Below are 16,168 nucleotides of genomic sequence, written 5' to 3' on the forward strand. Positions count from 1 at the left end.
CTACAGAACAGCGGTCGCCATGGTTACAGTCTCCCATTGTACATCTATGCTGCACTAGTACTACAGAACAGTGGTAACCATGGTAACAGTCTCCCATCCTACATCTGTACTGCACTACAGTACAGTGGTTGCCAAGGTAACAGTCTCCCATCATACACCAAACCTACAGACAAGAAACTAGTGGAATGACGATCTAGTGGAACGGTTAGTTAGTTAATTGTTAGTCACTTAGTTCTTAGTTAGTTCATATAGATAATATCAGATCATATAAAAAAAAGCAACGACCAATGAAAAGTTTAGTTGGCATGGAAAAGGATCGACTTGAAACAGTGATGTCACTGCGGTTGCGTCAGCAGCCAGAAATCAGCTGGTAGATCAGCCTGCGAGAAACTAGCTGGGCTGAAACTGAGGCAGTCCAGAATACACACACACGCCTAACCACTTAAACACACACACACACACACACACACACACACACACACACACACACACACACACAGCGGTTATGTCTGCCAACTCATTCTGATCACGTTCTTTGGTTGGAATATCAGAACTCTTAATGAGCACACTCACCCATCTGAGGTCCCAGACGTCTACCAGAACAGAACTGGGATACGACTCACATTATACACACTACATGCAACATGCAACATGTAACATGTAACATGTAATATGTTTAGTTTGGTAGAATCCCATTCTGAACACGGCCCGGTCTGTTTTGTGCAAAACATTTTGTTCAGTGTCAGCTGCAGTTTTGTAATCTGTGATCTGTCTTCATCTGTCCAGCTGGAAGACTGAAATCTGACGGGCGAGTTCAGATCTTCAGTGTGTGTGTGTGTGTGTGTGTGTGTGTGTTGTGTGTGTCAAGGTCATCCTAATAATGACAGACATCCTGCCAGTAAAAAAAACTGGCTGCTTTACCATTCCACACTGACACACACACACACACTCCTCCCCCTCTCTATCTCTCTCTCACACACCTTATGCCATGTCTCTCTCTCTCTCTCTCCCTCTCTCTCTCTCTCTCTCTCTCTCCCTCTCTCTCTCTCTCTCTCCGTCTCTCTCTCTCTCCGTCTCTCTCTCTGACCTTGTTGCAGCTCGGCCTCTCTTCATCACCTCTCACTCTGTTATCACAGCATCACACTCTGCCCAGCCTCTGCTAGGCCTGTGAGTGTGTGTGAGTGTGTTACTGTAGTGTGTGTGTGTGTGTGTGTGTGTGTGTGTGTGAGTGTGAGATATTCACCTCTAATCGTACATCCCTGCTGATATTTATGCTGATGGATGCTAAACATTTCTGTAGCGTATGTATGTCAGCTCCCCTGTTTTATATGGAGATTGTGTGTCCTGTGTGTGTGTGTGTGTGTGTGTGTGTGTGTGTGTGTGTGTGTGTGTGTGTGTGTATGTGCGCACCTATCGACTGATGAGAATCTACAGATCATATCTAAGAAACATAGCGAATGGATGTCAGTAAAATATTTATATTCATGCAGGAAGGTTTTTATCGGCAGAACGGTCCATACATCACTGTCAACAGTGAGAACAGAAATATTAGTAATATATATTAAATATTAATAATTTTAGTATTAGTAAATAATATTGGTAACACTTTACATTAAGTATTCATTTACTAACATGAATTGAACATGAATAACAATACTGAATATATTAATGAATAACATTACTTAATACAGTTGTTTATTGTGTTTTAATATGAACTCATCTTTGTTAATGTCCCTGTTCATGCTTAATTCATGTTAGTAAACACATTAGTTAACATTATTAACAAACATGTTTAACAACATTAATTTATGCAGTTGTTTATGTGCATTTAACATTAACTAATCGTTGTTAATGTTATTCATTTTTAATTCATGTTGGTAAATGCATTAGTTAACATTAGTTAATAAACACTTAACTAATTAACACTTTGTGTTACTTATTATGGTATTATGGTTACTTATTGTGGTACTTATTATTGTGGTAACACGTGAAGTGTTATTGAAACTAGTTCTAACTGATAATAGTGACAATGACAATAGTAGCATATAATAATGGTGATAATAATGATAATATTAATAATAATGGTGTTATTAGTAATAATAGTGATCATAGTAATAATAGTGATTTGTACTGAACCTGTCAGAGGTCAAAGGTCAGTTGCTGCTTCTCATGAAGAACTTTGTGGAGGAAATTTCACTATTATACTATTCTATGTCTTTAATATCTGTACTGTGCTGTCTTTGTATTGTTATGAGAGATCATCTCTGTGTGGAAATGTACAAACTGCAGTTCAGCAGGTCTGTCAAGCCTCTGATCTGACCTGAGACCGATAAGACAGTGGCTAGTTGAATCGGTCCTTGTTTGCACAGGAAATCTTTTATCTCTGGAGCCTGGCCACTCTGTTCATCATGTATCAAGCATGATACCATTTCTTAGTTGAATGGAGTCTCTTGTCTTCAGTAATTGGGCCTTGAGGATCTTGCTGAACTCGTCTTTTGTGAGACACCAAAACTGTTATCTTAGCACCTCTGATGCATGTGGTCCAGCCCCTTTGCAGACTGGATTTCACCTTTTAATACTGCAGGCAAACTGCTGTTTTGCGCCTTTTTGTTCCACACACCTGATGGGTGAACATCTTGTGCCTCGCTTGCTTACTTCCACCACAAACTTCATGTTTCTTATACAGTCCCATCATACTAACATTACTGTCTGTATATATGTTATGTTTATGTGGAAAAATGGTCAATGTACACATGGACCGGTCAGTTTGTACATTTCCAAGCGATGTGGTACATGTAAAAACTCCACACATCCTGGTTTCTGTGCGCATGCTCCTGTCAGACAGCAGAGTGATGTGAAGCCGACCGGCTGCTGCTGCTCACTTTGAATGAAGGTGCAGCCCGACAAACGCGAATGTCTGTCACTCACTGACTGACTGAGTGACTGACTGAGTGAGTGACTGACTGAGTGACTGACTGAGTGACTGACTGAGTGATGAGGTTACACCATTGGTCGGCCGTGGCACGTGTCACATCATAGGATCACAGAGCCAGAAATTTCAGTTTCGTTTTCTCCGCCGTCTAGTTTCTCCGCTGAGATCAGGAGCCCGTTTCTCCCACACAGTCAGCAGGCTGACCAATATCATGCATGTAAACTGAAGCTAAAGTAGAATCTATACAATTATATCATATCACCGTTTATGTCGATGCATATGCGCGAGCTCAGTCCACCTGAAATCCTCTGTTCTGTCGGCTGAGAGAGACACAGACAAGCATGGAGGTTTCATCACGCCGAGGGCTTATTTCCGACCTTCCCGAAGTTTCCCGGGGCCGCGGTTCCGGCCGGTGCCGCTAGCCGGGCGCCGACTTGTTCCCGACGATCCGGCCGAGATTTCGGCGGGGGTCCCGACGACGACGCGTCACCGGGTGTCCGGCGAGCGGTGTTTTCGGCACCGATGGGTACCAGAGCGACTGGCGCTTGGATCGGGAGGCTCGATGCGGGCCGTGGGCGCGGTGGAGAGAGGAGACGGGACGCGCTGGAACGATCAGGATGGATGTATGGACTATTATTCTGTATTAGCAGTCTGCAGCGGAGTTCGTTACACCATTGGTCGGCCGTGGCACGTGGCACACTCATACACGGTCCAGCCATATACTAGGTTTTGACCTAGTCTTGTTGTCTCAGAAACGCTCCTCAGGAAAACCGTCCCGCAGCAGACTGTTCACCAGACCTGCTGCTGGAAGACACGAGATAAAGCTCCCAGTCCGGACTCGAACCCTCGCCTTTTGGCCAACTGAGGCGCCGCGACGCCCTCAGAGGAAGTGATGTCACCTCACTGACAGCAGTCACACTCCCTTCCTGCTGTACGGTAATCCAGTGGATCGTCACCGATTACAGGTGCAGCAACTGCACTAATTAAACTAAACGGTTCAGAGTGAGCAGGCGGGGCTCCGGTCCGGGTCAGGTCAGGGACACATCGGCTCTTGAGGGGATCGAACCTGTGACCGCTCTGCCACGGGACGCTCTGTCTGACAGCCAGAGGTGGAAGAAGTACTCTGATCCTTTACTTCAGTAAAAGTACCAATACAGCAATGTAAAAATACTCCATTACAAGTAAAGGTCCTGCATGAAAAATCCTACTTAAGTAAAAGTACATAAGTATTAGCAGCAAAATGTAGTTAAAGTATTAAAGTAAAAGTAGTGGTTTGGTCCCTCTGACTGATATTTTATTATATATGACATCATTAGATTATTAATACTGAAGCATCAGTGTGTAAGCAGCATGTTACTGTTGTAGCTGCTGGAGGTGGAGCTAGTTTGAACTACTTTATATACAGTTAGCTAGTTTAGTCCGGTGGTTCCCGACCTAGGGGTCGGGCCCCTCCAAAGGGTCACCGGATAAATCTGAGGGGTCGTGAGATGATTAATGGGAGAGGAAAGAAGAAAAAACAAAGTTCTGATACACAAATCTGTTTTCAGTTTTTGGACTTTTTCTCTAATCTTTGATTTTTGCTGAAATATTGGATCATTTGAACATTTATTGAAATGAAACCATGTGAGGTTTAGAGGGAAAAATCACTATTTGGTGGAGCTGTTAACAACTCATAGACATCTGAAATGTGACCCGACTACACACTGCTTTCTGTAAGACGTCAAAAGCCAAAAAGGTTGGAAACCACTGGTTTCATCTTTAACAATGTGTTGTATTTTAAAAGCTTGTTATATTATCCATTGTGTCAAATCTCCATCTGAAAAGTAACTAAAGCTGTCAAATAAATGTAGTGGAGTAGAAAGTACAATATTTCCCTCTGAAATGTAGTGGAGTGGAAGTATAAAGTAGCATCAAATGGAAATACTCAAGTAAAGTACAAGTACCTCAAAACTGTACTTAAGTACAGTACTTGAGTAAATGTATTTAGTTACTTTCCACCACTGCTGACAGCAGCGGGCCAAACTGCTGTCCAGCCGTCTGTAATGGATCTGTGATGCAGAGCAGCTGACAGGAAACAGCATGAAGCTTCAGGTGAGGTGAAAATACAACACACACACACACACACACACACACACACGCTCACACACACACACACACACACACACACACACACACACACACACACACACACACACGCTCACACACACACACACACACACACACACACACACACACACACACACACACACACGCTCACACACACACACACACACGCTCACACACACACACACACACACGCTCACACACACACACACGCTCACACACACACGCTCACACACACACACACACGCTCATACACACACACACACACACACACACACACACACACACACGCTCACACACACACACACACACACACACACACACACACACACTCTCCCCTCACCACTGCTGTGAAATCAATAGTGGATTAATTAGCGGAGGCTTGGTGGTGGAGCTCAGCGCCGCTCTCAGCAGGAAGTGAGACTCTAACGAGGCGATAATTACTTCCTGTGAAGACTGCTGAGGATACACACTGTAGTACACACTGTACTGCACACTGTACTGCACACTGTTCTACACACTGTACTACACACTGTTCTACACACTGTTCTACACACTACTGCACACTGTACTACAGACTGTACTACACACTGTACTACAGACTGTACTACACACTGTACTACACACTGTACTGTAGACTGTACTGCACACTGTACTGCACACTGTACTACACACTGTACTACACACTGTACTGCACACTGTACTACACACTGTACTGTAGACTGTACTGCACACTGTACTACAGACTACTACACACTGTACTACAGACTGTACTACACACTGTACTGCACACTGTACTACACACTGTACTACACACTGTACTACACTGTACTGCACACTGTACTACACACTATACTGCACACTGTACCACACACTGTACTACACACTGTACTACAGACTGTACTACACACTATACTGTAGACTGTACTGCACACTGTACTGCACACTGTACTACACACTGTACTGCACACTGTACTGCACACTGTCCTACAGACTGTACTACACACTGTACTACACTGTACTGCACACTGTACTGCACACTGTACTACACACTATACTGCACACTGTACTACACACTGTACTACAGACTGTACTACACACTGTACTGCACACTGTACTGCACACTGTACTGCACACTGTACTGCACACTGTACTACACACTGTACTACACACTGTACTACACTGTACTGCACACTGTACTGCACACTATACTACAGACTGTACTACACACTGTACTGCACACTGTACTACACACTGTACTGCACACTGTACTACACACTGTACTACAGACTGTACTACACACTGTACTGCACACTGTACTACACACTGTACTACACTGTACTGCACACTGTACTACACTGTACTACAGACTGTACTACACACTGTACTACACACTGTACTGCACTGTACTACAGACTGTACTACAGACTGTACTACACACTGTACTACAGACTGTACTGCACACTGTACTACACACTGTACTACAGACTGTACTACACACTGTACTAAACACTGTACTACACACTGTACTACAGACTGTACTACAGACTGAACTACAGACTGAACTACACACTGTACTGTAGACTGTACTGCACACTGTACTACACACTGTACTACACACTGTACTGTAGACTGTACTACACACTGTACTGCACACTGTACTGTAGACTGTACTACACACTGTACTACACACTGTACTACACTGTACTGCACACTGTACTACACACTGTACTGCACAATGTACTGCACACTGTACTACACACTATACTGCACACTGTACTACACACTGTACTACACACTGTACTACAGACTGTACTACACACTGTACTACACACTGTACTGTAGACTGTACTGCACACTGTACTGCACACTGTCCTACACACTGTACTACACACTGTACTACACACTGTACTACAGACTGTACTACACACTGTCCTACAGACTGTACTACACTGTACTGCACACTGTACTGCACAATGTACTGCACACTGTACTACACACTATACTGCACACTGTACTACACACTGTACTGCACACTGTACTACACTGTACTGCACACTGTACTACACACTGTACTGCACACTGTACTGCACACTGTACTACACACTGTACTGCACACTGTACTACAGACTGTACTACACACTGTACTGTAGACTGTACTGCACACTGTACTACACTGTACTGCACACTGTACTGCACACTGCACACTATACTACAGACTGTACTACACACTGTACTGCACACTGTACTACACACTGTACTACAGACTGTACTACACACTGTACTGCACTGTACTACAGACTGTACTACACACTGTACTACACACTGTACTACAGACTGTACTGCACACTGTACTACACACTGTACTACGCACTGTACTGCACACTGTACTGCACACTGTACTGCACACTGTACTGCAGTGTACTGCACAGTGTACTACACACTGTACTACAGACTGTACTACACACTGTACTACACACTACTACAGACTGTACTACACACTGTACTGCCCACTGTACTACACACTGTACTGCAGTGTACTGCACAGTGTACTACACACTATACTGCACACTGTACTACAGACTGTACTACCCACTGTACTGCACACTGTACTGCACACTGTACTACAGACTGTACTACACACTGTACTGCACACTGTACTGCACACTGTACTACAGACTGTACTACAGGAAACACAGACAGAGATCAAACCTGTGAGCTTTCTGTTACAGGACAGTCTGCTCTAACACACACACACACACACACACACACACACACAGACATTAGTAGGAACTGTTAGTGGAATAGCTGCAGGTCTGACTTTCTGTTTAAGATAAAGATTGGAAGACTTAGAAGTGTGTGTGTGTGTGTGTGTGTGTGTGTGTGTGTGTGTGTGTGTGTGTGTGTGTGTGTGTGTGTTTCCACCGACACCAACATCAAACAGCGTGTCTTTTGTTCCATCTCGCTTTACTGCTCCGACTGACAGAAAGGTGAGTTGCCGTGACGACGGTGAGGAGGAGAAACAAAGCTGGAGGCGGGCTTCTGTTTTCCTCAGTTTGTTTAGGTGATGGAGGAGGAGGTCGCCATGGCAACAAAGGGAGGGGGGGGGGGTGCTGGTAGGAGGAGAAGGAGCAACAGGCTGCAGTAGTAGTAGTAGGAGCAGTAGAATCCCTGGTGGCAGCTTGTCCACTAATCAGCTGAAGTTCTCATTAGAACAGCGGAGAACATCAGCTGGAACAGAAGTGGAGATATGTGGATCAATACACACAGTGAGTGTGTATTGATCGACTGAAGCCACATGATCTGTGACTTCTACACATCCTGCTGTCTGTCAGACACTTAATCAACACACACACACACACACACACACAGGGGGTAAAGGGGATATGACGCCATGACAGGAGACCAAATGAAACGTTACCTTGAACAAAATTACAGATTTCTCTGGGTTTGAACATTGTTGGACTCATTTGGGATAATGTAAGTACACAACTCCAAAAAAAATATATAACATAGGTCTAGTCGTTTTTACATATTTTAATGCGGAAATGTTACATATTATACCTTTAAGACCAGCCAAAATAACTTCAAATCACTCTGAAGGTTCTCACAAAGATAGAAGTACACACACACACACACACACACAGACACACAGTTCAGAAGCTGAACCGGCCCTGAAGTGTTCAGTCTGGACTGTTAACAGTAACTTAGTTCAGCAGAGTAGAAACCTCTGAATAACAGGAACTCTACTGCCCCCTGCTGGATCAACTGCAGGTTCACTGCACATGCTCCTTTCTCTAAACCAGTGGTTCTCAACGTGGGGTCCGTGGACCACCAGTGGTCCTTGAGAGGGTTCCAGGGGGTCCCCAGCAAATTGATGAATTGCTAAACTTCAGCATTTCATTTACAAGAAGTTAACAGTTAGAGAATGTAGAGGAATGTCTGTTCTGTCATGGAGTTCTGGACAAAATCATATCTAACAATAAAAATATCCTCAGATTTGGGTCAGAGAGACAAAATCTCACCAAATGGGGATCTGTGGCTCTAATGTGGACTGAATTTGGGGTCAGGACAGATGAAACATCCATCCCATAATATCAGACTGGGAGATTAACACTGAGCTAATACTGGTTTACAGAGACCGGTTAGTTAGTCCAGACTGCAGGTGAGCAGCCATCATCTGACTGACGAAAGCAAGTGGAGACATTTGCTTTAATTATTCCATAAAATATTGAAGAATTTAATCTAATTCAACCCAAATTCTCAGCCTCTTTCTTTTATATGAAACTCTACAGACTGCAGACCCAACAGAATTCACAACACGCTTTTCCACAGCAGAGTTTTATTAGAAACATGAGAATAAACACAGTAGACAGACAGACAGACAGACAGACAGACAGACAGGCAGGCAGACAGACAGGCAGACGAGGCCCCGCTAAAAGCAAACTGACAGGAAAGTGACAGGATCTTAGTGTTGGAAGGCTTTATGGATGAACTGAAGAACTGACGGTTCATGAAGTAAATGATGAAGTAAAGTGGGACAGACTCTGTTTTACTGTCTGGGTGAAGGTGGAGATGTCGGCTCAGTCTGTTTTAAGGCGCTGGGAAAATGGAGAATAAATATTGTTTTCACTGTGACTGGATGGAAATACTGAAAGAAGACGGAGGACAGCTGGACAGGAAGCTGCTTCAGCCTCAGAAGCTTTAACAGCAGCAGAGAGGTGAAGCAGAACCGTCTCTGTGACTAATGAATTCACAAATGAGGACTAATCAGTTCAATTAGCTTAAACTGGACCGATGACAACAAAGTCCTGAACTGGAACAGACCGGATTAGACCAGATCAGAGAGACTAGAGACTAGAGAAGTGAATGCAGACTGATGGACGTTCCTACAGGCTTCACTATTGGTTAGGGCTGGACGATATGGTTGAAATCAATATCACGATAATCATAAGGATTTTTTTCCATAATGATATATATGACGATATGGCTTACATAAGCAAAATCACGTTAAATATGTCAAATGATGTCAAACTAAACTGAAATTTTCACATAATATTCCTACCATTTTGTCTGAGTGTGAGTTTCTAAATAAAATGATCTTGTTCTCATCAGTTCAGACAGAATTGTGCGTCTCGATATCCCAAAATCACCATATCATCACAATATAATCCCACTGAAAGACGATAAACGATAATATTGAATTATCGTCCAGCCCTACTATTGGTTATTGCTGTTCTGAACCTATTTGGCTATTTGCTATCGGCTAGTCAGGAGTGAGCGGGCGGCTCCGACCGCTGACCGGTTGCCATGGTAACGGGAAGGTCGGCCGGCGGGTCGACCGCTTGTTGCGGGAACTTAGGCAGCAAATGCAAATGAACAGAAAAAACACACTGATACAGGCTGGAAATAAAGAAGTGACACGGAGGAGGAGGAGGAGGAGGAAGAGGAGGAGGAGGAGGAGGAGGATTTGTCTCAGGCAGCGCTGGAGACGGCTAACTTCTTCAGATGATCCATGAAGACCTGAAGACTGACATCATCTGTCAGGATGGGAGCTCCAGACTCCTGAGGAGAGAGAGAGAGAGAGAGAGAGACAGACAGAGGGAGAGAGAGAGAGAGGGGGGGGGGAGACAGAGAGAGAGAGAGAGAGAGAGAGAGACAGAGAAAGACAGACAGAGAGAGAGAGACAAAGAGGAGAAAGAGGGAGAGATGGAGAGACAAAGAGAGAGAGAGACAGAAAGAGAGAGAGAGACAGAGAGAGTGAGAAACAGAGAGAGAGAGCATCAGTATCAGTACTAATCTCTCTGTCTCAGACTGACGGAGGTCTGGAGAAATGTGGGATCAGAGACCATGTGGATCCAGAGGAGCCGTTTGATTGGCTCAGAGTTTGAAAACACACGGCGCCTCGCTTCCTGTCCGGTAGGAACAAGTTTCCTGTTTCAGTTCAGCTGCTCTAACCAGAAAAACAGATGAAAACTTCGACTTCAGACTCGGAACGAAGGAACGTCTGTTTACGTTTGATGTACCAAACCCGGCCGACAGCCTGTGGTGCATTATGGGAGAGAGAAATGTCTAGGTGCAGTAGGAAGTGATGGTGGAACAGGAAGTCGCTCTAAAGGCCAAAGGGACTGAAGCTGCTGCTGGAAGTTCAGAGGAAGACGAGAAAATACAGAGAACGGGAGAACGTTCTGTAGGACAGTGGTTCTCAACGAGGGGTCCGGGGACCACCAGGGGTCCTTGAGGGGATTCCGGGGGGTCCCCAGCAAACTGATGAATTGTTAAACTTCAGCGTTATTTAATTTAACACAAAGTTCACACAGTTAGAGAGGTACAAGAATGACTGTTTTGATCATAGTTTCTCTGTTATCTCTCTACCTACACTACAGATAGTCTTGGAGTTCTGGACAAAATCTTCTCAGATTAGGGTCCGAGAGACAAAATGTTAGGGGTCTGTGGCTCTAATGTGTAAAATTAGGGGGTCCTTGATATGAAAAAGGTTGAGAATCACTGCTGGAGGAAACACAGGCTCCGCCCCCAGAGCAATCTGATTGGTCTGGAGCATGACGACGGTCCACAGAGGCCCCGCCCTTTTCTAACCAGCTGCTCTGCTTGAATTTCTCCAGACCTGCGGTAGTTTTGAGACGGAGGTTTGGCACATGTCAAGGTTAAAGGTTAAAGGTTAAAGGTTAAAGGTCAGCCTCACCTGTCCCCAGGCGTACATGTTGTTGTGAGTCTGGGAGGGATTCACTTTGGAGAGCAGGAACCGAGCCTGGAGACACACAGTCTTCATCAGCATCATCATCATCATCATCATCATTCACACTACAGTGTATGGAATTTAATTGTGTGGGATTACAGTGCCGAGTTGAGCTTCCTGGCCATGACATCACCCCAAAATCAGTGATTCTGTTACAGGCTGAAAAAGTGAGAGACTTGTTTATATATTGTCAGAATCTGCTTTGTCAAAGTCCAGTCTCCTGCCTTTTCTCACCTATTTACAATTATTGGTAAATGTTTGATTTTCTTCGTTCCATCACAAGTTTCCTCCGACCGGATTTCAGTGTTCCACTTGTTCAGACTGAAAGGTTTAATAAACATAAAGAAAGAGATTCACTTCAAAACAATTCAGCAGCAGGACTAGTTTTTTATATCTTGTCAGAATCTGCTTTGTCGGCGTTAGGGCTGAACGATTTTGAAAAATATCTAATTGCGATTATTTTGACTGATACTGCAATTGCGATATGATTTGCGATATTAGAGGGAATGATAATTTTTACATCATTATTCTCATTTTCATTGAAAAACGTATAAAATGATTATGGTGTGATTTTTGCGGGGATCTGTACCAAACAAAGATGTTTTCTTAAGTCTGTAGAATATGATGTGTAGGCCAGGACATCTCTGCAGCACCACAATATTTACTTTAAAATGGTATTTTGACACATTTCACCTTTAACAAATATTGCGCCTCCTACGACTTGAAAATTGCAGTCGGCCATATTGCGATTTCGATAAAATTTTGATTAATTGTTCAGCCCTAGTCAGCGTTCCTTTATGTGCTAGAAGTGATTTTCAGACTGTTCCTCCAGACAATGGCAGTGAATGGAGAGAGAAACAAAAACACAATTCTCCAGTCTGCTCTACCAGAGCAACAGATCACAGAATCACTGATTTGGGGATTTTATCATGGTGGAAGAGACACAACCCAAGACACTACCAGAGAGTGTGTGTGTGTGTGTGTGTGTGTGTGTGTGTGTGTGTGTGTGTGTGTGTGAGTGACCTGGCTGCCTCCATGCTCTGTGTCGATGTATCTGGGCATGGGGAAGCGGCTGTGCAGCAGCTCCTGGGCGTCGTCCACCGGAGCCTGCAGCAGGTGGCGGAAGTTCTCGTACTCAGGCATTTCCTGATAACCAGCCTTCCTCCCACTGAGCCACCGTCTGAGGGGGGGGGGCAGACAGAGAGAGAGTGTCAGAGTGTTTCAGAGTGCACCAGAGTGTATCAGAGTGTGTCAGAGTGTTCATAGTGTATCAGAGTATTTCAGAGTGTGTTTTAGTGTGTCAGAGTGTATCAGAGTGTTTTAGTGTGTTTCATAGTGTATCACAGTATTTCAGAGTATGTTTGAGAGTGTTTTAGTGTGTTTCATAGTGTGTTTCAGAGTATTTCAGAGTATGTTTGAGAGTGTGTCAGAGTGTTTCAGAGTGTGTTTCAGAGTGTTTGAGAGTGTGTTTGAGAGTGTGTCAGAGTGTTTCAGAGTGATTCAGAGTGTGTTTCAGAGTGTTTCAGACTGTGTCAGAGTGTGTCAGAGTGTTTCAGAGTGATTCAGAGTGTGTTTCAGAGTGTTTCAGAGTGTTTCAGACTGTGTCAGAGTGTGTCAGAGTGTTTCAGAGTGTGTCAGTGTGTTTGAGAGTGTCAGAGTGTTTCATAGTGTATCAGAGTATTTCAGAGTGTGTTTTAGTGTGTCAGAGTGTATCAGAGTGTTTTAGTGTGTTTCATAGTGTATCAGAGTATTTCAGAGTATGTTTGAGAGTGTTTTAGTGTGTTTTCATAGTGTATCAGAGTATTTCAGAGTATGTTTGAGAGTGTGTCAGAGTGTTTCAGAGTGTGTTTCAGAGTGTTTCAGAGTGTGTTTGAGAGTGTGTCAGAGTGTTTCAGAGTGATTCAGAGTGTGTTTCAGAGTGTCAGAGTGTTTCAGACTGTGTCAGAGTGTGTCAGAGTGTTTCAGACTGTGTCAGAGTGTGTCAGAGTGTTTCAGAGTGATTCAGAGTGTGTTTCAGAGTGTCAGAGTGTTTCAGACTGTGTCAGAGTGTTTCAGAGTGTTTCAGAGTGATTCAGAGTGTGTTTCAGAGTGTGTCAGAGTGTTTCAGAGTGATTCAGAGTGTGTTTCAGAGTGTGTCAGAGTGTTTCAGAGTGTGTCAGAGTGTTTCAGAGTGATTCAGAGTGTGTTTCAGAGTGTGTCAGAGTGTTTCAGAGTGATTCAGAGTGTGTTTCAGAGTGTGTCAGAGTGTTTCAGAGTGTGTCAGAGTGTTTCAGAGTGTTTCAGAGTGATTCAGAGTGTGTTTCAGAGTGTGTCAGAGTGGTTTGAGAGTGTGTTTCAGAGTGTGTCAGAGTGTTTCAGAGTGTGTTTCAGAGTGTGTCAGAGTGTGTCAGAGTGATTCAGAGCTGCAGGTCTTACCTCTCCATGGTAGATGAGGATCTGGAAGAACGTGTCCATCAGCAGGATCCGGTCTGGAAGGATGCTGCTGCTGTCCAGCAGGACCGGCTGCAACAAACACTCTGCGTACAGCTGCTGCATGGAGCACGTTAATACATGTGTGTGTGTGTGTGTGTGTGTGTGTGTGTATGCACATGCATAAATGTCTTCCTTCCTAAATGTCTTCCTCTCCCTCTGTCTCTATCCCTCTGTCTCTTTCTCTCTCTCTCTCTCTCTCCCTCTCTCTCCCTCTCTCTCTCCCTCTCTTTCTCTCGCTCCTCTCTGTCTCTCTCTTGCTCTCTCTCCCTCTGTCTCTGTCCCTCTGTCTCTCTCTCTCTCTCTATCTCTCTCTCTTCTCTCTCTCCCCTCTCTCTCTCTCTCTCTCTCTCTCTCTCTCTCTCTCTCTCCCTCTCTCTCTCCAGGTCCAAGCTGCCGGAGTTCATCAAGATGATGAGTGACCACTTCCTCTGACAGCGTTCCCATGACGACCCAACAACCGATCAAACCCGTTGATGCTTCAGCCTGACCAATCAGATACACCGACCCTTCAGCCTGACCAATCAGATCAGCCATTTTTTTCCTCTCGTCTGTCTCCCATCCTCCTCTTCGCCTTCGTCTTCTTCTTCTGTAGGAAACGAACTGCAGAGTCGTATGAGTTGCTTTCGCTACTTGCACCATTTTTGCATCTCCAATTGAACTGAACTGGATGCTTCTTTGCGGAGACGTAAAATGGCCGCCACAACATGGCCGCTACAAAGCGGCAGTTTATGGGAGCTTTGACACCAAGTGGAAGCAATGGACAAAGTCCTTTGGAATCACATCATACAAGAAATTCTTCTTCTTCTACTACTACTTTTTTCAGCATTCCCAGTTTTAAGGAACAAAAAAGGGTTCTATACATATATATATAAATATATATATGAGAAAAGAAAAAATTAACAAAAACTTGATGGAAAAAAAAGTGCAACTGGGTGCGGGGGGTGGGGGGTGGGGGGGGACTGCTCAGAACGGAACAAAACATATCACAAAGTGTTGTAAAAAAACAAAAAACAACGTTGCGCAGCTGCTGCTGAGCGGCTCCGCCTCTCTGACTGAATGGCAATCTAACGCCACACTGTGGATGAAGCCGTGCCTGATCTCCTCATGGATGCAAACGAGTCAGATATAGATACACACGGACAAGCAAAGACAAAAAAAAAATTACATTAAAATAAAACAGGAAATATCACGCAAGCGGGGTACACACTCATAGATTCCCACCCAACTACACATTTTTTGGATAAAGCAGAGATAAGAGGACATAAAGAAAAAAATTGAGAGAAAGAAGGGATTAGGAGGCAAAATCTGTCGCAACCTTGCAGCTCTTCCAAGGTGCTTGAATTGCTGAGTGAACTGAACAAAAACAAAATTCAGCTAAACTTGGTGAACAAGTAAAGAAGGAACTTTTATTTTGAAACAAATGCTTTTTGACTATCATAGATGCATACAAAGAAGCGGGCTAAGCAAGAGAAACACAGCAGGGGGCACTCTTCCCCCTCTCATGCATTCCCATCTAAACTGCATATTTTTTAGATTGTCGGTGTACAAAATCAAAACATTTATGTTGTATTTTTGTTAGCGTGTCATGATGTTAGCCATGTCGACTCTGTCAACAGACTGTAAAATTGTTGAATTGATCACTTTGTAATGCTAACAGGCATAGAGAGAGACTGGAGGCAGTTAGCTGTACCCGGATGGCCCGTGTGTATCTATTGGGAGGAAGAGAATACTTAGACGACAAACTAATCAATCAATCATTCAATCAATTAATCAATCAGTGAGTGGCTCTAGAGGGGGTGGGGTATTTAAATTAAAGAAGGTAGAGAAATTATGTAAAAGAAAGAAAGAATCATGCAATAATGAAAAAGTGTACTTCTAAACATGGCGGGAAGGAACCTGATGAT

General features: G+C 44.0%; 1 protein-coding gene across 1 annotated transcript; it reads right to left on the reverse strand.

The window, feature by feature from the left end:
- Nucleotides 1-9,370: 9,370 nt before the first annotated feature.
- Nucleotides 9,371-14,266, reverse strand: LOC139648213 (protein transport protein Sec23A-like). Its single transcript, XM_071524271.1, has 4 exons — nucleotides 14,208-14,266; nucleotides 12,816-12,972; nucleotides 11,739-11,804; nucleotides 9,371-10,600 (listed from the first exon to the last, which is right to left on the reverse strand). Exons 1-4 carry the CDS (start codon nucleotides 14,213-14,215, stop codon nucleotides 10,511-10,513), a joined length of 321 nt encoding a protein of 106 aa, XP_071380372.1. The 5' UTR covers nucleotides 14,216-14,266; the 3' UTR covers nucleotides 9,371-10,510.
- Nucleotides 14,267-16,168: the final 1,902 nt, after the last annotated feature.

Source organism: Centroberyx affinis, unplaced genomic scaffold, assembly GCF_046629955.1.
Source record: "Centroberyx affinis isolate AG114_WGS23_722 - 3 ecotype Tasmania unplaced genomic scaffold, CSIRO-AGI_Caff_v1 ptg000104l_1, whole genome shotgun sequence".
NCBI lineage: Eukaryota > Metazoa > Chordata > Actinopteri > Beryciformes > Berycidae > Centroberyx > Centroberyx affinis.

Coding starts and splice junctions, on each gene's coding strand:
- LOC139648213 (XM_071524271.1), bottom strand. Junction 11,805..12,815: donor CAGAGCATGGAGGCAGCCAG/GTCACTCACACA, acceptor GTGTGTCTCCAG/GCTCGGTTCCTGCTCTCCAA. Junction 10,601..11,738: donor ACATGTACGCCTGGGGACAG/GTGAGGCTGACC, acceptor CTCTCTCCTCAG/GAGTCTGGAGCTCCCATCCT.